The following is a 21,558-nucleotide window of genomic DNA, read 5'->3' on the forward strand; positions in this document are numbered from 1 at the left end:
TGAAAATGCATTGAAGTATTTTATGTAAAAAAAGAAACATATAACTTAACACACGATCAAGGATAGTTCTTCCTGTACTTAAACAGGAGAACCGTGTCTTGTTTGTTCATCTTGCTCTTCAGAAAGCTGTCTTATTGTCTCCCTCAGCTTCTCTATTTCTTCTTCTTGCTGTCTCACCTTCTGTTGGAGGTTAGAAATAACCTGAAAATGAGAGTCAGTTTACTTCATTTATAGCTAAACAAGGATATAAAGCCTTATTGCCCTACTTGAATTGTGCTTGCAATCCACTACAGACACAGTGCAGCAGCACTCAGCTATTCTGCATTGGAGTGACTATAACTAAAATCCACAAAGCAGTGGGGCATGGAAAGGAAAAATTATTAGAAGAATCTGCAGATGTGATGAAAAGCTTTGAAAGCTTTTCTGACCTATAAAAATGCCTCTCAACTGTAGTCTTCAGAAAGTTGCCTAAAGTTAATGACCAGCTATCTCACTGCAAAGACACCAGAAATAATACAGTGGCCTAAATACTGTAATCAGAAAAAGAGTCTTAAGAGGAACGTGTGATTAAGTTCAAAGCCAAACACATGTAATGCAGGCAGGGATACAAAGGGCATTTTCTTTTTATGTTCCTTTAGGCTGGAAGGGTTGGGGTTGCTGGCAAAAGTTACCTGGTCTGTGGTGTGGAAGAGTTCACTGTCCCGGAGCTGAGGCGCTGTCGGGCGTTCTGCAGCCCTTGGACTGGTGAGGAGTTTCACGTACTTGGCCTGAGTAGGCCATTTCTTGTAGAAAGGGGGAGGAATCTGGCCAGTCCTTAAATGTGTAAGGACTTCTGTTCTTTCCATTTCTGTTCCAAATGGTTGGAAGAGTTCTAGCAGGACAACACCCAAGCTGTACATGTCTGACTGTTAATGGGGTGAAGAGAAAGTTCTGGGATAATTGCTGTTTTAACTTAGTGGGCTTCTTTTTCTCATAAAATCATTATGTGAAAAAGTTTCACAACAGTGAAGTTTCATGATTATATGAAGAGTATCATGACACTTCTAAACACAAATTCAAATCTATATATTATTTTATTATTTACTATGTTATCAACATAGCAAAAAAAAAGTTTTGCTTTAACTGCAAACAAGAAGGGAAAGTTGAAATCAGTGTTTCAAGAAAAACACTAGGAGTGACAGTAGGAGGAATGTTAATGTATTTGCCAATTGAAAGGCTTGATTTATTTCTATTATCTAGGATGTTAATAGAGAAAACAAGAAACAAAACAAAGTTCTCTACCTTGAAATCATAGTGAGATCCCTGCAGTTGTTCTGGTGAGGCATAGAGGCAGGTCCCCACTCCTGAAGTATGTGTCAGTCCTTTGAAAGGCAATTGAGACTTAGCAAGTGTTGTTACCCTTGCAAGTAACAGTTCAATGATTTTAATGCCATAGAAACTTAAACACTGAAAGCCATGACGCTTTCTTCTCTTACCATTTATCCGTTCTGTCAGAAACCCCTGGTCTGCATCATCCCAAAGAAGGTCCTTGCAGGCTAATCCAAAATCACCTATTTTTACCTGATGATCTGATCCATGTAGAAAGATATTTCTAGGCTGCAAATGAAGACAGAATACAATTAAGAAATATGTCTACATAAAGAATTACAGAATTTCAGCTGTTTCAAAGTCTGTAAAATCCAGTGTTTCACAGGTATAAGATGATTATTTAACATTTTTAGTAGTGGGAGAGAAAAAATAGTCATTGCTGATACCAAATCATGTGCTGGCAACACCATTTTGGCTAAAAGACCATATACCTAGAACAAGAAAAAAAAGGAAGAAAAGCAAAACAGAAAAAACCCAAGATTTAGTGAAAACATGAAGTACATTTTTTTTCCCCAACAGAAATTGGGAAATTTGCAGAACAGGAACAGGCAGAGTGGACAGTAAATTTGTCCAACTGATGTAGCAGGAAGGATGACTAAATATCATTGGGCTAGACATAATACAACCCAAAATACACTTTTCTGTATGATAAGCAGCTGCAATATGCTACTTGGTTCTGAGAAGCTGCTAGGAAAAAAAAAAGCAGATTATGACAGACTTGAGAGCTCTGACTCCGAAAACTGAAACAGTTTTTATCCATATATTTTGGTTTTAGGATCACTAAGAAGGAGAAATGCCAGCTTTATGTACCTAGAAAAATTCCTCAACTTGTTCAGGTGGCACAAAGGAAATACTTGGTCTTTTATTAGTGTATAAAGGAGATGTGAATAGTTTAAAAAGAGATGGGCAATCTCCATTCTTTTCCTTTATTCAGTGCAGATCAAACTTAAAAGATGCAGCACTGTTGAACAAGTTGCTAGGCTTCTCATATCCACTGAAGTAAAAACATATCCAAGACACCCACCCACTGGGCTTCTGTTCTCAGAAATTCACACACTGAAAGACTTTCTTAGAATGTTATCCCAGAAATTACAGTCTCTGCTAGGTATCTGCAAAATCACCATTAGAGGAATATATGGTGAAAACCACGAGAACTGGCTCAAAACCAGGTCTGCAGTAACTGTATGGAATTCTGGAATTCTTTATATAACTACCAGACTTTGGACAATAAGGCCAGGATGATGCTAAATGGGGAGGCAAAATGAAAAACTGTTCACCCTGGAACAGTTGACAGAAAAATGAAAATTAATCCAGAGTGAAGATTGTGTGCTTTCAAGTAGTTCCAAGCTTCCACATGTGAAGTTTTAATAATCATGATTTCTTCATACAGCTGCTGTATCAGATGCAAAAAACCTGAGTAGGAAGCAAAGTAGGAAAATGCACATTCACTTCCTTGCTATTCAGGTCTATCAGTAAGCAAGCAACTTACTGATATAAGTTGAAACATTTTAAATATGTTCTATAGAACATATTTTCAAAAGCTAACTGTATGCAGTTAGCAAACTGAAGTGTAGTCAACGGGTTTTGTTAATTTTTGTAATTACCTAAAATACTCTTTTTTTAGGTAATTAGTTCCTATCCTGATTAAGGAAAGACAGATAAAACCAATCTGACCAGGCTTGTTTCTGAAGGAAAAAGGCTTCAAAGGAGAAAACACCTCCAGAGCTGAAAATCCACTTGTAAGTCAGTGGAACAGTACTGTTCTGATAGTAAGGAAAGCAGTAAGGTACTGCTATGGAGGAGATTATGTATTTTCTCATATGTAACAACTGAATTCTTAAGAGTCCAGGTCATCTCTAATGCAACTATGAAGCTGCTTTCATTCTTCCATTGTGTAAATTGTCTGTTTTTTCTTCAACCTCAATTAGTATCTTGATGAACTTACTTTAATGTCTCGATGCATCACTCCCATGCTGTGGATATAGCAAACTCCTTCCACTACCTCCTGGAAAATCTTCATTGTCCAGCGAACATCCACGACATGGTATGGACCTTAAAACAAATTATTTCACCTGGTTTTACTGAGTTATGTAAGATTATGGTGGTAATCTGCTTGAATTATGTTTATTATGCTGTGGAATAAATTTTTAACAGAATGAGTGTATTTTAAATATGGACTTTGCCATGCTTCTCTCAAGATATTATTTCTAAATCAGCCAAAAGTCACTAACATCAAAATTCCAAAAAGGGAAGTTCAGGGAACATGAACATATATCTTCCTGAAGAGATTCTTCCAAACCCCATCAGATAGTTATTTGATTATGAATTTAGCAAACTTTTGACTTTCACATAAATCCTGACCTAGCATGAAAAGTACAGTTCCAGATAAAATCATAAGAATTTATGTAGTGACATGCTGTCTGTATTGTTTTGCACTCTTCTTGTTTTATTCCTAACCCTTCTGCTGCTGTGCCACCCTCTGAAATTCCTCAATCTCCTCTGGCTGTAGCTGTCCTAAATAAACTTAGCACCTCCTTGTTTTGACCATTTTTCCCATTACTATTTTATTAAACTATATTGTTTCCCTGCTCTAATGAACCATAGTTAACATGTCTTTTTGAACACTCACCATTTACTCACATTGGATTTCTAATCTCTTCATGTCTAACCTATGATAATCACCTTTTCCATGAAAAGGTGTGAAAACAGCATTTTGCAAGCTCAAATGCCATCATAATTCTGTCATTTCCTGGAACATCATCATTTAGCTCATAAAAGCTAAAATATTATGATGACAGGAGAGATTAGTGGAAGTCAGCTGACAGTTTGCTGGTAAACCTGTCTCTATGAATGAAAACAACAGATTTACCTTAATAGTGATTAAAACCAAGAGAAAACATTAATCACACATTTTGTTTTACAACCTGATGTGCATAAGCTGCTTTTATACAATCACCCCAGATTGTACAAGTCTCTACTGCTTTAAGAGCATTGGATTTGTTCTTCCAAATGTCAACAGTTATGATGACTGCTTGGTAGGAGGGCATGAGAACCCCCTGGTCACTCAGAAAAAGTCAATGTTACATTCTTTAACCTATTACAAATTAACCTGTCTGGATCAAATGATATCATTGTATCTTCTGCAGCAGATAAATGAGCCTTTAACCAGCTTTCTGAGAAGCAGCAGATTCTGTCAATAAAAAACTCTGTTCCAAATAAGGAGTATTGCCCAGACACTGATCTCCCCTGGTAACAACTATGCCTCAGGCATTCAGTCATTCTTTTTTGAGGAGCTGTCTAAAACTCAGGAATTTCAATTCTTTTACTAACATCTATCATGCACAAATTCAATACAAGCTGCTATTCGATTAAGTGAATAAAGAATTTAATAAAGATCTGTATTATAAGCTGCTGAAGTAAAATAAAATTAGATAACTGCTTGTCAAATTACCAAAAAAAAATATTTGCTTTACAATGAATAAGACAGTGATGAATCTTACTAGAAGTGTCCTCTGATCTTTTGTTACATCTTTTATTACGGTCAGCAATCCAGTCCCACAGGGATATTTCACACAACTGCATTTGTATATGAAGCATCAAGTGATATTCCACCTACCAGAAAAATAATGGTCCATAATTTTGCCATTGTAACATGAACAGGATTTCCTTAGTTATTTTTTTTTAAATAAATAAACACAAAATTTATTAAACAAAAACAGGTACCAAAAGGACATCAAGTATAGTATTAGTAATCTACTGCACTCAAGAAGCAGATGCAACAATGCTATCTAGCTTTGGGGAGTTTTTTCCTTTTTTCTCAAATTTTAACAATTGTTACATGATAAATGCTAACAAAACTGCCAGATGCATCTTTGAAATTGGAGTTTGAAACCTTCTAGAAATACTAAACAGAGGTTTATGCCAGCTTAATCAATATAAAATAGCAGAAAAAAAATCAACTTCTTCATACAGAATTTTATGGAATGAGAGAATTGTTTAGGTTGGAAAAGGCCTTTGAGTCCAACTGTTTGATTTTTTACCATAAACATGTAGCTCAGTTTCTGGTAAAGGACCAGTTCATCTGATAACCTGGACAACTCAAGCAGACACCTTTAAAACTGGGTTTCTTCCAAGAGGGAACTCCAAGTGATAGCAAAAGCCTGAAGCATTCCAGAGCTGGCTTGTTATACAAAACATAGCAGTGGTATGGTATAAATGACAATAAGGTTTTAGAAGCACAAGTGATTCACTGCTCAAATCTGCTTTTATCTCCTTCCCATGTACTCCTACACTGCAGGGGCACCACATGACACACCAAAACACTTTCACCATTAACAGCTGCTTTACCTTGCCTTAGTGAAAGCTAAATATTTTCAATTTTGATGAGGCTGTTTAATGCAGCAGTACTACTTTTTATTCATGCAGGTACTTTGAAAGGACTCTAGAGGCCTAACACATGGAAAGTTCCTCACAGATGCTGAGCTTTGCCAGCTCCTCTGGTCAGCTTCTTGCAATGATGTTACCCACATAATAAAATTTGTCTGAACTCTTGGCTCTACTTGCAGTCATTCCATTCTTCTAAATTTATTGTTATAAATCATTCATTTTCACTGTCTACTGAACTACTTTAAAAACATCACCAAATTAGACAGCAGATAAGGATACTTAAAGAGAACTGTATTTACCTCAAACTCTCCACAGAGTGCTACCTCATTTTTGGAGCATCCTTCAGAGCAGGACTTGCTTTCAGAGCAGGACTCACTTTCAGTGCTAGCACCTTGATCCAGACTGGAATGAGGTCCCCATGTTGAATGATTGTCCATATCAGTTGATAAACTGTTATCATTATTTACAAAGCCTTCTTGTAGTTCTGTGGATAATTCACCTTTATTTGGTTTCTCACCTTCTTTGCTATTGCTGTTTGTAAAGTCATTCCTCACATCCACATTCTGCACTGATTCTCTATTCACATTTTTAAGACTGGTACTGTCACAGGACTTCTTTTCTTCTGAGGTAAGGTCAGCAAAGATAATTGAACTACCACTTTCCACACTCTGGATGTGACAGTGATCACTGAAAACAACAAAGGCAGAGAAATCCAAATTAGTGCACAGTTTCATACCATCTGTGATTCACCATACTGATTTTTTTCCCCAATTGCAAACAGCATTCCCAAGTAAGAGTTCAGCTGCTTCCCCACATAAAACTCCAGGGTTACATAACTGTCAGTGCAGGCTCCAGCTGATTTAATACTTTCTACCAGCAGGTATTTTGGACAGCTGTCCCAGACAGCAATGTCTCACATACACAGCTGAAGCTAAAGTTGAATGTGTTACCACTGAGATTAGTAATACTCACTTGCTATTGTTTTGCTCCAAAACTAGTGGCTGCAACTCCATTACTGTTTTACCTGTTGGATGCAAAGATAATATGGTATTTCATAAAACAAAGAATGTATCCACATATTTACTAAAAATTACTATTTAAGCTAGAGCACCTCACTTAATTTAACTTTGTTACCTGTGGATAGCTCTAGATTATCTCTATTTCTGCTGCTGCAAAAGTGCCTTGTTAAGTCTACTGAGAAGCTACCCTAACATCTAATTCATTTATCTTTAAATGAAAAGAAAATATACACTGTACAAAGTCAATAAAAGGGTTGTACTGGGCTTTCATAAATATCTACTTAGACTTCATCTTTCAGAAGTCAGCCTGTTCAAAGCAGGGGTTTACAATGTAGAGAATAACACACAGTTAAAGAAGCAGCTCCACAAGGCATCACCCCTCACATCACACTGCTGCTGTTTTGAAGACACTTGATATCTTGGAAATGATTGTCATTAAAATTGTATTTTTATATGAAAAGGCTGTTTCAGCACACAGAAGCAAATATAAAACAATCTTGTAAGGCAAGGGAAACTATTAAGTACCACAGAAGCTGCCTAGAGATTTCATTATGCACTTCCATTAAATACTTATGAAGGACCCCCAGCATTAAACAATTGCTTCCCTTGATTCTCTGGATCATTGGTTAAAAAGTTTTGCCTGTTTTACTCTACTGTCAATTTCCTATGCACTTATGCATTTTCTTTTGTGCTTATGGCTGGCTGGGCAACAAGTCAGTGACTTGGAAAGCAATAAAGTTATACAGAGCATAACCAAACCTCCCACTAGGAGAGGATCAAAGGATTTAATTGCTAAAGGCATTCCAGGAAAGGACTAGAAAGGGACCAATGGATTAGGGTTACAAAGGGAACAAAGGACAGAGTGTGCAAAGAGCTGAGAACAAAGAACCTGAAGAGAAAAACCAAGAAGAAGGTGTAAAATAACACAAAAGTAGATAAATTCTCAGCAGTTACAGACAGTAGCTGATATACAAAAAAATCCAATTGCTTTGTCAGTGCAGGACTACGAAACACAATTCATCAAATTTAAAAAGTCTAACTTGGAAAGCAAAATAAAGAGGTTTTGGTGGGGGGGGTTATCATTAAAAGTATGTCTTTCCAGGTTCTTTTAGTTTTTTTAGATCTTTTCCAGACCTGAAGAGAAGCATACTGGGATGCTTCTTCTAGTGCTGTTACATCTCTGAGACTTCAAAACATAGTTGGAAATGTGTGGGGTTTTTGTCCTATTCATCACTTTCCCCCCAATATCTGAGGCAGCTCATTCCTCAGCATTCATTCTTCATCAACTCACCACTTCTTACATTAAAAGGTTTTCACTGCATTTCACTGATCTTCACACAATTTTAAATTCATCCTCATATATTACCACAAGTAAAGCTGGTATTTCCACAGTTCCAAATTAATCACTAAGTAACAGATAAATTATTTGGTAAGGAGGGATTGAATGCACAGAAGGACCTGGTGATCACCAGTAATTTCCCTTTCTTTTAAGGAGGGGAAAAAATAGTCATTTTATCAGAGAAGTAATACTCTCCTGAAAACAGCAGTAACAGAGGTTGTAGGATGCAAGCAAGAATTACACAATGAGCTGTACTTTCCTTTTGGATGCACTGTTTGAACTTGTTCCATCCAAGCAGTGTGATAGCCTACAATATTGGGATGCTGCAGCCCAGCCAGCACTTTGACTTCTCGGAGCACCTAAAAAGACCAAAAAACCCACAGTGTGAGACTCCTTTATTCTGTGTGCTTAGTAAACATAAAAGGTAACAAAAAGAGAGTTTCTTAGAGAGAAAGAACAGATAAAATTGTTACAGTAACAGAAAAAAAATTGAAAGCTTTAAAACAAATGGATTTGCATCATTGCAGAGATTACCAAATTCAAGTAATTAAATAGTGCTTTTAATGGACTTCAATGCATCTCATTTACTTTTTTTCTACTAGGTACTGGTAGGTTCAAGCCCTTAGAAATTCAGAATGCATAATAACTTGTGTTAGCTGCATTAATAAACTAGAACAGAATAAGCTACAGAGGAGTTAAAACAGGGACAAAACACAGGAAGATGAATACCTTCATGCAATCTCTTCTTGTAGCCTTCTTAATTTTAATTTTTTTAATAGCATAGAACTGACCATCTAACTTGTTTCTGACCTGAAAACAATTGCAATAGGAGAAAATTAGATGTTAATTTGCTTAATGAAATCCTTTTGAATCCACTATTTTCTAAAATTTTATTTCTGCACCCCATTCCTATGGAATATCACCTGTATCAGGGAATGAAACTGGGATTAGGCCCCTGCTGTCATACAGGGATACTGATAGGTCCTGATAATGGTCAAACAGGTCCTCAATAAATAAGTGAGACCACATTTGTCATTTCCACATGGCACACACCTCATGGGGAACCTTGGGCTGGCCATACACTACAAGTACTTGACACAATTCAACATTGGCTTGGACAGTTTATGCTCATACTGAGGCTCATTTTTTAAAAGCAGCCACAACTGAAGCATTGGGGAGTGCAGGCCAATCACTTCTGATGCTGTGTAGAGTCAATGTATCATAATAACTCACATGTCAAATAAGGAGCATTCATTCACTTTAAAAGGGTCAAAATACACAAAGTAAAACATCTGATATATCCTGCTTCTGGCAAACAAAACTAACTGCAACTGAGCAGCTTTTGAAATGAAACACCAACTTTCTTCTAAGGTACAGATTTCACCGCTTTTATTCAAAAAACATTTGGCAGTACAGCTAAAAGAGTAACTCCAAATTCCAGCAAAAAACTAGATATAAACAGAGTAGCCTTATGTGGGAGGTAAAGAATACCTTGTATACTTTGCCATATCCTCCACTTCCTAGCCTCGCAACCTCCTCAAATTCATTCAAGTATCGTGAAGTCTGTGCTTCAAAGAGAACTTCTTTTTCCCTAATTGAGAAAAGTTAGGCTGCATTAAACTAAATTACAACTTACAAGTAAGATACAGCTGTACACATGCTAAAAATATTATTCATGTTATGAAAAGAAGAAAGTACTTTGATATTACCATACTGAACCAGCCTGAGTTTCAGTATGTTTCAGTAAATACTGAAAACCAGCAGACAGAAGACCATGCATATGTGCTACAAATCCATACTCTGTTTCATTTACAAATCTGTGTTCAAATCTGTGTTCAGGTTATTTCTTTTACATTGGTGCCTAACAAATTGTTTTCCTAAACAGGGGCACTGACTGCAAGAGTTGTACTGAAGAACAAATTATCACCACATCATTTTGAGAATTTGGAGAAACCTTTGCCATTTTTTCTGTTTCACAGCCAAAATATGAAATGCAGTATTAATTAAATATAGAGTGGAGCACAGAACTTTAGAGAAGGAGCTAATTTAGTATTTCTACATGCTTTGAATACATACCCAATTGCAAGAGACTCTCCGTTATCAAGTTCCTATGAAACAACAAAATCCAACATAAAAACATGCCATATAAAAAGAATAACAGGTCTGCTGTGCCAGTGGCATGGACAGCTTCATCAAAACAGAAACTCCAACCTCCTTGGAAGAAAATGAGGTTCTGCCAGGCATTCACATGCTGCAGAGAGCTTCACCAAATTGAAGTATTATTATCCCACTGGTAATCTGTTAACATCTCTCTGCTGGAGAGATTACTGCCCTTTTAGAGTTCTGCTGGCAAACAGGATAAAATGAGGACTCTAAGATGTGCTTAAAACAAAATTAACTAGCTTAGTTCAAGCAGTGAGATAAGCAGACAGGTCTGATTCAGCCTGAAGTACAAGCACACAAACTACACCCTCCACTAATATAAACATGAGAGTGTTAGCAACACCTTGCCTTTGTTTATAAACCTTTTAACTTACTTGATTATTACTATTTAATAAGGTACAAAATATTGATGGCTTCAAAAACTGGTTTGCACCTACAGAACCAGAGCATGCCATCCCAAAGAGCTAAGGAATTATTTTGTATAATTATTAAAAAGACCCAATCCAACATTAAAAGAACCCCTAAACAAAAGCTCCTTCCTGCAGAGGGAGCCAAAGACATGTAGCAAAGCTTACCCCTTTAAGCACTCGTTGATTAGCTGCTTTCATCAGCTCAGTAACAGCTCTGTTGTGCTGCAGTCTTATAGTACTAAATTCATCACAAAAGACAAAAGGGGAGAGTAACCCTGTTCTCGTGAAAGTCTGACGAAGAACTGCACAAAGGAACAGAGAAAGGTCAGAAAAATATTAAATAAACCCAATCCAATAAGACCACATAAAGTTTTTAAACATGAGATCTTATTTGAAAGATAACATGACTGAAAAACTGAATAATCCCTCCTGCTCTAGTGCTGTTCCTGTATCCTTAGCAATTAAAACTAATTCAAACCAAACTAGAGCTGCTCAATGGGAATCCCTTCACAAAATACAATTATTTGCCATGCCTTCCATGGTCACAACTGTATCTCCTCTGCCTCCTCACCTCAACAGATGAGTTAAACAAACACTTTCATTTTCACTTTCACCCATTCACTTACATTTTACTTTTGGACTGATTTTGATCAGTGAAAAGAAAAAATCAAAGCAGGTTCACAATTATGAGGATGGATTTATAATCAAAAGTGGTAATGTCAAGATTTTCTAATTTCCACCCAAACCCACACGTGTGCACACACTCATAATACAGAATGAAGTCACTCCCTTCCACAACTTCATCTTTCATATGGAGTAAAACAGTTGTGGCAAACATCCCTCAGAAATGCTGGAGATGGGTGCAACTGTGATGTTATAAATGGCATAAATTTAACTATGAAAAACATATTTTATTTTCTATAGTCGTGTAAAGTAGGGACAAAACCCTAGAATGCTTTCTTAAATGCACTAAGTATACACCTAAATGAACAAAGTACCAATGGTAAGTCATATACCAAGATCTTTTTAAAAATGTGAATTCCTTGAATGATATCAAGAGATTTTATGTCAAAATAAAGAACTTGTAAAGGTATTTACTCAGATTTTCACAGAATATAATTTTGAAATGTTTAGTGAAAACTCTACTGCAACTATTTCTTGATAAATATTTTATTAAATTCCTATAATACTAGCATTTTTAGATTACATGTAACAGTAATATAATTTACCCTGATACCCTTCTCATGATGCAACTCACACGATCTAGCTGAAACAGAACTGTCAGATCCTTACATCTACAGCAATATGCTGTTACTGTTTTCAAAAATAAGACAAGGTGTCATTGCCAATTTAGTTGATTTAAGTTATTCATCCCCTTCACAGAATCGTTCTTGTCCCAGCGGGATGAAACCTACAGCTTTGCATTGGTATTACACCGTAACTCTACACAGAAGGCTCTGGTACACGCTGCAGTGAGGCAGTTGGAGAGACACGAATGAACTCCTCTTACTAACTTCGGAACAAGCCCCTGGAGTGAACGGGGTTGTGCGTGTACATGTGGCAGAGATGCTCCAGCAGTGACACAAGCAGCAGCTGGTTCTGGATGGTCGACGTGAACTTCACAAATTTTTGCGAACTGTTTGCAACTCGCAGCTCCGCCGGCACATCCGAATCTGGAAGAGGACAGTCAGACGAATGAACTTTGGCCTCAGTACACACCCATTTACCTAAACACGAAAACAATGTACAGCCACACAGCTTCATCACAGCCCCGGCTCACAGAGGCAGCACCCAAGCTACCAAGCTGCCAACTGAGCGAGTGGCTTTAAGAGGCTAATTAGGAACTTAATTAATTTTTTTAAGTGTGCACAGAAAGCAGCTACCCGGGGAGGCCGAGGCGCCCCAGCCCGAGGCAGGGGGAGTTCGCACGGCGGCCTCAGGGCAGGGCGCTGCTGAGGGCCTGCCCGCTCTTGCATCACCCCTGCGGCCGCCGCTGCCTCAGAGCGGCGGGGAAGGACGGGAAGAGGAAGACGACGGTTCTACCCTCCTTCCCTCCCTGCCAGCCGGGGCAAAGGCGCCATTTCCCCGCTCGCCCACAGGGCTGCCGCCGGCCCCGCTTACCGTCAAAGCGCGGCTCCGGGCTCTCCTCAGGGAACTCGATGGCGGGCACCGGCGCCCGCATGGCCGCAGCCCTCCCGCCCCTCACATGCCGGGCACCGGGATCCCATCCGCTGCAGCCGGCGGGGCCCGCCCGGCCCGCCGTGGGCGGCTCCGGGGGCCGGGCCAGCGTTTATGGCCGCTCTTTGGGCGCGGAGAGATAAAACATGGACTGGAGGGATAAACCCGAGAGGGGAACCTTCGGCCCAAGAGGCGGGGACGGGCGGGCAGGAGCTCGTACCGAAGGTCTGCGGCGGGGAGCGGAGCGTCCCCTCCCCTCCGCACGGGGACCGACACCGCCCGCAGCCCGCGTGAGCCCCGCGCCCGGACCGGGGGTCGCCGAGCCCCCTCTAGCGGCTCCCGGCCGCGGCACAGGGGCGGTGCCGGTCCCCGTGTGACCCGGAGGCGCTCGCTGCTCCCCCCGCCGCCGCCGCCGCCTCCTCTCCTCCCCCCGCCCGCCTGCCCGGCCGGCGCCGGGCCCCGGATGCAAGAGGCCGGCGGAGGGACGTCATTGTTCCCCGACGGACTGTAACAGTAGGCGGAGCGGGCCGGGCTGAGGCGGGGGCTGCGGCGAGGGGGACCCGGCAGCGCCGAGTCAAGCGGGGCCGAGCCAGGTAATGGGGCTGGGGGGCAGCGCCGGGCCCGGCGGCGGCCCCGGCACAGCCCGGCGGCACCGCGTGCGCCTCCCGCCTGGAAATCAATGGGCCGGGGGGAGGGGCCGGCCCGGGAAAGGGAAGGGAAAGCGACCGGCGGGAGCAGCCGGCTCAGCCCAGCCCACCGCGCCGGGGCGCGGGCCGGGCGCTCGGCCGCTGCCCTCCTGGCTGGCGGGCAGCCGGAGGGGGTGGGACCCCCGGGCGGGGCGGGGCGCCGTCCCCAGCACGCGGCGGAGGGACCCAGCCCCGCTGCCGCCGCCACCCCCTGGGCCGGCGGGACCGGCCCCCTCCCGGCGTGGCGGTGCTCCCTCGCCCGCCCGCCCTCTCCGTTACGCGCCGGGGTCCCGCCGGCGCCCGCATCTCCTTCCTTCTACTCCTGCCGCTGTCGGCGTGGGAGACTCGGCGTGGGTCCCCCGCGTCCCGGCGCAGGCGGGAGGGCGGCCGGGACGCCCCGGCCCCGCGTCCCGCGGCGGGAGCGGCGCTGCGCCCCGCCTGGCCCCGCGTTGTTCCCGCTCAGCGCGGCGGTGGTGGCTGCCGCGGCCCCTCCGCCCCGTGCCCGAGGGGCTCCGCGCTCGCTTCGCCGCCCCCCCACCCGCGTTGCCATGGGCACGGAGCCGCCGTTGGGCGCCGCCGCCGCGGTCCTGCCCCCGGGCCGGGATGGGACGCGGGCCCGGACAGGTCAGCACGGGGCCGGGCGGCGGAGGCGGCATGGCATGGGCGGGGAGCCGCGGGGCTGGGGGGCCGGGCGGTGTGACGGGTAGAGGAAGAAGGGCGAGGCGGGAGCTCCTTCAGGGCCGGTTCCCGGCCCCCTTCGCCTGCGTGTCGGGCTGGTTTTGTTTTGTGTGTGTTTGGGCTCTTGCCGCGCTGAGTGCGGACATGTTGCGTGCGGTGCCCGTCCCTGCCCCTGCCAGCGGCCTTTTACTGCCGGTGTCAGCACGTTTTGGGGAAGCGGGACCCCTCAGAAGGGCCGAGCGAGGGAAAGCGGGTCGGTGCTGCGGGCTTGGCGCTGGCGGGGCGGGCGGTTCGGTTGTGAGCGGGCTCCGGGGCTCGAGGCCGCCCGGAGCGAGGCGCTCGCGGGCGCTCGCGGCGCCGGGCTCGGTCCCGACACAAGCAACGGCCCCGGGACACGGAGCTTGGAGCTGCCCCGCGCCGAGCGCTCCCCGCCGCCTGCTCTGCCAGGGTAAAAGCATTAATCACTTTCGCCTCTGCTGCCTTTAATTTTGTAACGAAAGTAAAACCAGCGCGGGGCGTGTGTTTGTGTTCTGCGCTGCCCGGGGTTGTTTTTGCTGCCGGCGGCGTGTGCGCTGCGGTCGGTGATGTAGCGGGGTGACTCTGCCTGGGCTTCTGCTGGAGCAGTTTCCTCCTGCTCCTTGTTTGTGCCTCGGTGTTGCCGTGTGCCGCTCTTGTTTTCTGACACTCGCTGCTGGAAGTGTTTGGTTTGTACTGAGATAAAGACACATACTCCCTGGCTGAACGCGGTTCTGTGAACGGGATCCTGTATAAAACCCTCCTGAGCTGTGATTTATTGTATGCAAAGCGGAGACCAAACATAAATATTTAGATCCGAGTATTAACTGATGCGTGTTGTGATGAGACTGCGAAAAAAGAATTAAACAACGCTGATGCATCACTCCAAATGGGAGGAAAGCAACCGTTTGTGCTGTTCTGCTCGTCAGTATCACACTGTGAGAGGTCTGTTATGGGAATAGCAGAGGGGAAAAGAGCTCAGTACACATGGCAATGTGAATTTATGTTCAGCAGTGGTACAGGAGCAGTGGGAAAATATCTGTGTAATGTTTGTGCTACTTCATCAAAAGATGCTATATCCAAATTAATTATATTGACAGATTTTGAAAAAGTGGTGGATCTGAGTTATTTTTGACATCCGTTGATATTTGCAGGTGTCTAGTGTTTGATATCTGGTAATCAGTTTTCAAAACTAAATTAGCAGCACCAATCAGTGCTACTCAGATGTCAAAAATAAATTTAAAAATACGTGAGGCTTCCCTCATTGGTCAGTATAAGGCCAAAGCTTTTTTGTGATAATATTCTTCTGTTTGCTTTTCACTGCAGTCTTGATTCTGGCTTTTGTCCTGCAAATAAGTTCATTATGTTGTTGAAACCCCTTCCCTTTCCATCAGGAAAAGTAGATGTCACCAGTATCTGCAATTTGGAGTCTGGATCCTTCCTGCAAATCACTAAGCCCAAGAATTGTCATCTTAGTCTTTGAAATGGACAAGGATGTCCTCATTTTTCAGTAACATAGGTGAATTTTCCATTTTTTTGTGTTATCATGACTAAAATGGAAAGTGTGTACAGGGAAGATTTTAAATTGAAAATTTAGAGGGGAAAAAAATCTAATTAAAGGTTCCACACATGATTTGTCTTTTGTGGGACTGGAAATTCTGTGATTTACTGTGCTTTGTTTAATCTGCTGGAAGTTTCATCATTACCAATCAAGTTGTGCCATGAATCTGAAACTGCTTCATGCTTTGTTCTCTCAGTTATTTTAGTGTTACAAAGCAGGTTATACTTTAAACCCTCAGTTGAGTTTATAGTTTCCCTAAACTTGAACAGGCCCTACATGATAGAGTACGATAGTAGTAAAAATTTATATACAGGAGTTGATAATTGATCATGTAATTATTCAGCAGCTTACTATGCACACAACATTACATGTATTTAAAGAGGTATCACCTTGAAATGTAATCAGCATTTTATAAATGACTTAGTATCAGTAATTGCCTTTATTCTTGAAGGCTGAGGATTAGGATTTGTTTTGCTTTCTGTTGCGGTCATCATTTTCTTTTTATAGTTTACATTCCTCTTTTGTTTTTCCCTGGCAAAACAACTTTACATAAGTAGAACTGAAAAAGATGCTTTTGAATTCAACTTCTTGGTTTATAAGTAAGCATTGTAAATGATGGGTGCAAAATACCACAAGGAGTGCTGCCAAAATCGTATCCAAACAAATACTTCTTGGAAGGGCAGAAGAAACCCAGGTGGAAATAAATTTGCAAGTGTTTTCTAGCTCTTCCTTCCCAAGATTTCTCAGAGCTGTTTCCCATGCTCTGTGTCATCAGGGCTGTGTGGTTCCCAGGAGCAGGAGGATTTTGGTCAGACAGTTCCTCCTGGATCTCAACAGGCCAGCACTTGATTGTGCCACTGCTCACAAGTTCTTTTAAGAAAAAGATCTTGGTAACTATAGTGGTTTAAAATCCCATGAAAGTGTAAGAAATGCTATCAGTCAGTAACTCAGCAGAAGTTAAAAAAATATTGATGCAGTTTGGATGGAAAAAATCTACTTTGTGCATTCAGTTGTGGGTTGGGTGGAGTGTTTTGGTGTTTTGGGGTTTTGTTCCCTTGTTTGTAATCATTCTTAGCTGTTGAGTTCTTCAGGTTCTTTGAGACTAAGGGGCAGGATTTCTCTTACTCTTTCCTTTCTGGAATATTTTGGACGTTCTTATACCAAACAGAACTTTTGCCTTGTTACAGATATGAACAATGACCATAGTTAACAAGCCAAAATCTTCAAAGTCTAAAAAATCTTCCTCAAGACGCTCTGACAAATCTATGAAACCCCGTACTAAAAAAATGACGTCTCGCACTGCAAGTTTGGGCCGGGTACCTCCTACAGAAGATCCAAACAAAGTCTCTGTGGATAAAGGTCCTGGGGGGCATATTTATTGTAGATCATCTCAAAAATCAAAGCCTTTTGCCCAGAGAGATCTAGGTAAGTGTCTTCTGTCCTCCCTCCTTTTTGTTGAAAACAAAACCAAAGTAGAAGCAGAGTTTAGTTGTTGCATTGCTATAAAATAGGACTACAGCAAATCAAGAGTTCAGCCTTCAATTTTGTGCATCCCCTAAGACAGCTGCAGGGAGAGGTGTTGCAGAACTTGGGTTTATCTATTTACAATTGATTTGTAAGGTATTTATTATTTATGTAGAATCAAATAAGGGGAGCTTTTCATAATGCATAGATGTACCTAGGTCTCTTCTGTTCTGGAGAGGAAAGTACATTTTTCCATGTCTATTCATGGCTTCCATTATTCACAAGTCTTTGAATAAAAACACTGCCCAGGAAGAGATCTGATATCTATGGGGTTACTTTTTGTGCTGCTTACTTGTCTGTCTGATTTTTCTTACTGCATAACCACAAGCGTAAGTTTGTGGTTTAAGTTACGATAAGGAAAAAACCAATAATTTAATTAAGAGTTTAAAGGATACAGAGATAAAGAAATCGGGTACTAAAATCAGAGTGGGAGTTTGTGTCTTTTATTAGAAGAATTAAAACTAAAGAATTTAGTATATAGTTTAGTAGTTTATAGTTTATTCATCTAATAATTAAAGAATTATTAGATGAATAAACTATTGTCCAAAGGAGAGTGTTGACTAGCAAATTCACGAGGAACTGTTAAAGCTGTGCATCGTGTGTTACTGTGTTTTGGAGTGGAGCTGGTTCTTCAGGCTGCTCCTGCAGAATCCTACTTTTTGAATACCCTCTTTAAAAAAAAACAGTTCAACTCTTTTCAAAACACAAATTTCTTGCAGTTGTTAATGATGGGATTGCTCCGCCACAAAGAATTCTTTTTCCACCTGAGAAAATCTGTATGGATTGGCAGCAAACACAAAGTGTTGGAGTTGGACTGCAGAACCTCGGCAACACTTGTTTCCTTAATTCTACTCTCCAGTGTTTGACCTACACGCCTCCTCTTGCCAATTACATGCTTTCACTCGAGCACACCAAGTCATGTGAGTATTTTCTAACACTATAAATCTGTTGGACAGCTCCAAAGGTGAAAGAAAAACGGGGTTCTATGAAGAAAATTCTTAGTTGTCCTGTTTTGCCTGTAGAAGCAGCTTCTGAATGAGATCTTGAAGGCTTTTTCCAGCCTAAATGGTTGCATGATTTTGCTGACAGGAAGCTCCGAATTATAGGAGGCATATAAAGTGAATTTGTTAATTTAATGTGCCACGGTAAAACTTAAAGAAAAGATCATTTCTTTTTTCATGTGAATAATGAAGTGCATTGTAAAGTGAGGCATTTGATGAACATTTGGCATTTGGGTTTCCTGCTGGCAGAAAGGTGATAAAATTTAGGATGTTGGCGTTAAAGATTCTTAGTCTTCACAGCTGAGATCCTGCAGTGCACTAATACTGTGATAAATTACATGTTCAGGGTTGACCCATTAAAAAACCCAAACATTCTAGAAAGCACTACAAGCTAATATTTTATGAACTCAAATACAAATTTGGGGGGGACTGTATTGAAATTTAGGCTGATTTTATTCTAAATAATTAAGTTTGTATATTTTAAAGCCTGGAATTTGTGTTCTTTGAATTTTGATTTTATACTTGACTTTATTAAGCCTAGGGGAGTTTCTTTTTATATCCATAAATATGGAGTTATTTCCTAAGGCAGCTGTATGCTTTCTAGTCTGGTATCTTAATATATATTCCTAGAAGTTTGATTTTGTTTTATTCTCATATATAAAAATTATTTCTGTTAAGAACCATGGCATTATTGGAAGGAACCTTCAAAACTGGGACACCTTCCAGTGGGAGTGGTCCAGGCCAGGATGGATGGGGTTTTGAGCAGCCTGGTTTGTGATTTAAGGAGTTTTATTCTGTACAATTCTCCATAATAAAATGCCACAAAACTGTTGGGATATTGATACCATAGAGAAGAGAATGTACCACAGAGAGTGGACATTGCCCCCACTACTTAGATTATTATTATTTTGGGGTGGGTTTTCCTTTTAGCAATGTGTATTTGACTAGAATGGGATACTTTCTTCTTTCACTAGGTCATGTAGAAGGATTCTGTATGATGTGCACAATGGAAAGTCACATCAACCAGGTCCTGTGTTGCTCTAATAATGCTATCAAACCCACATCTGTTATCAATGGCCTTAAAAGTAAGTAGTTTGAAACAGGTTTATTTTATTTTTTTTTTAATTTTACAGTGAGTTATTTGATGCATGTAAATAATTTTGCTACTTTAAAGAAGAGGTATTTTAGAAATGTGTGTTTTCTTTCATTCTATAAGAAATAAATATATGATAACCTTCTTATTTATTAGGAATAGGAAAACATTTCCATTTTGGCAGTCAAGAGGATGCACATGAATTCTTATGCTTCACTGTTGATGCTTTACAGAAAGCTTGCTTGAATGGAAGCACCAAGTAAGCATAAAATAATTACATTCAATCCTTCCTAGCCCCTCTTACTACTTTATTTACTGTCATGAATTAAAATCTGTGTCCTTGCTTTTCATAAAACCAAAAATTGTTTGAGGAATTAACTCCGTGCTTTCAGTCTTCTGAGGTCTGACTCTAATTTATTTCCAGATTAGACAGATCTTCTCAAGCCACCACACTTATTTATCAGATATTTGGAGGATATCTAAGATCTCGAGGTACATTTTTTAAAAACTTACTGTCTTTCAAACTGCTCTGTGTCTTTTTGTCTGTCTGTAGCAAAGGAGTTTGTAGTTTGACTAAAGTAATGTGTATTAATAATTTAAGTTCATGCAGTTAGTCTCATTCAAGTGCTGTTAAGCATTTGTATTTTGATTGCAGTGAAGTGCTTGAACTGCAAAGCAGTGTCGGACACGTATGAGCCATTTCTCGACGTTACTTTGGATATAAAGGTAAGAATGTGTGTGAGCAAGGCCTGAGATGTGTAAATGCTTGTAGACCTTTGTAAATTAAAGTCATTTTGCTTAGAAACTTATCTTGCTAAAGCAAAACAGCTTGGTAGTGGATGGTGGTGGATTGGACTGTGTTGTTCTGTGGAAGCCATGGAGATGCTCTCCATGTTTGGATTGGATTTAAGCTGGAAAAATAATAATTATGGCTACACAAACAATGATATAATCATACTTCTCAATTATTCTACTTCAGTATACATCTATTGTTAGACTGATGGGTTTGATTGTTCCCATTATTGATGCCAAGGCATACCACAGATAGTGTCTGGCACTGCAAAATTTATTTATTTTCAAGTGGGATCTTTTTGAATAGAGGTAAATACTCAGAGAACTCCATTTCTGTCTCCTCCTTCACAGTGTTGCTGGTTCACAGTAGGCCACTTAAGTATAAACTAGCAAGGTTCTCTTGTAAAGTGCTTGTAAGTGTTTGAAATTTTGCAGTTCTTGTGACTTAGTGTCCTACTTTCTTTCTACTCCTGCAGGCAGTTACATCTGTCACCAGAGCTCTAGAACAGTTTGTGAAACCGGAACAGCTGGATGGTGAAAACAGCTATAAGTGTAGCAAGTAAGATTATTATTAATTACACCTTGATACAAGTTCCATGTTCAATGCAGTGCATGACTTGGAGGATGAGTTATCTCTTGGCTTTGTTTAGCAATAAGACAGACATGGCTTGCTGTTTCATTCAGTTTTGTTTACATAACTAATATACTGAAATCATTCAAAGCTTGGGAAATAATGCACTTGTTTCTAAATTAGTAATTTTTATATTTCTATTTGAGTACTTGGAAATACATTATAAGAATTGTATTGCTCACATTAGACTTTTCTTTCCAATACTGTCTGTGCTGGGCCTTGTCAGCCTTCCTGAGTGTGAAGTTGCACACTAAATACTCAAGGCCAGAAATTAAAAGGCATGGCTGAGAAATGTGAGCTGGAGCACAGGGATACGGACAAGGATTTGGGGTGGGAGGCAACACCAGCTTAGCCACACACAAACCCAGAAGTTTGGTCTTTTTGTGAGCTTGAAAAGAAAGGTTTGGGACATGTACAGTGTCATTTCCATTGCTGGCAAACTACTATATTAGTTTTCAGTTTCCTTTTTGTTTTCTACCATTATTTTTCCTAATAAGGATTACTACTGCCTGAAATATTCATCTCTAAATACAAGCTTCAGAATTTTACAAACCACTTCTTTTTTGTTTTCCTTATTCTGGGTGGCTCTCTTATTTTGTTCACTGCCTTTCTCCATCAGTTTGGAATTCTGTGCCTTGTATTTTGACATCAGTTTTAAAAGAGACAGTTAAATCCTTTCTGTTTGTTACTCAGCAGTACTTTTCTTGACAATGT

At 41.0% G+C, this 21,558-nt stretch overlaps 2 protein-coding genes across 4 annotated transcripts in view; one reads left to right on the forward strand and one right to left on the reverse strand.

Moving 5' to 3' along the window:
• On the reverse strand, positions 1-13,369 carry EIF2AK1 (eukaryotic translation initiation factor 2 alpha kinase 1). Its single transcript, XM_054516523.1, is given in 17 exon segments — positions 1-201; positions 672-905; positions 1,282-1,361; positions 1,476-1,596; positions 3,314-3,420; positions 4,869-4,980; positions 6,054-6,441; positions 6,727-6,777; positions 8,371-8,471; positions 8,842-8,922; positions 9,604-9,703; positions 10,189-10,220; positions 10,851-10,987; positions 12,200-12,358; positions 12,807-12,890; positions 12,893-13,300; positions 13,303-13,369. Coding segments are annotated over 17 exon segments (2,370 nt in total). The 5' UTR covers positions 13,355-13,369; the 3' UTR covers positions 1-78.
• USP42 (ubiquitin specific peptidase 42) overlaps positions 13,341-21,558 on the forward strand; it is an 18,377-nt gene continuing 10,159 nt past the window's right edge. The window contains exons 1-9 of one of the 3 annotated variants that reach the window (XM_036392238.2): positions 13,341-13,456; positions 15,637-15,761; positions 16,991-17,228; positions 18,047-18,247; positions 19,303-19,413; positions 19,578-19,680; positions 19,846-19,913; positions 20,077-20,147; positions 20,690-20,772. In XM_036392238.2, coding sequence (XP_036248131.1) covers positions 17,000-17,228; positions 18,047-18,247; positions 19,303-19,413; positions 19,578-19,680; positions 19,846-19,913; positions 20,077-20,147; positions 20,690-20,772 — 866 coding nt within the window. In that variant the 5' untranslated portion in view covers positions 13,341-13,456; positions 15,637-15,761; positions 16,991-16,999. Of the gene's footprint in view, positions 13,457-14,157; positions 14,174-15,636; positions 15,762-16,990; positions 17,229-18,046; positions 18,248-19,302; positions 19,414-19,577; positions 19,681-19,845; positions 19,914-20,076; positions 20,148-20,689; positions 20,773-21,558 lie in introns of those variants that run through there. The other 2 variants (XM_036392239.2, XM_036392241.2) reach the window with 2 other exon arrangements.

This window comes from Molothrus ater, chromosome 16, assembly GCF_012460135.2.
Source record: "Molothrus ater isolate BHLD 08-10-18 breed brown headed cowbird chromosome 16, BPBGC_Mater_1.1, whole genome shotgun sequence".
Classification (NCBI taxonomy): domain Eukaryota; kingdom Metazoa; phylum Chordata; class Aves; order Passeriformes; family Icteridae; genus Molothrus; species Molothrus ater.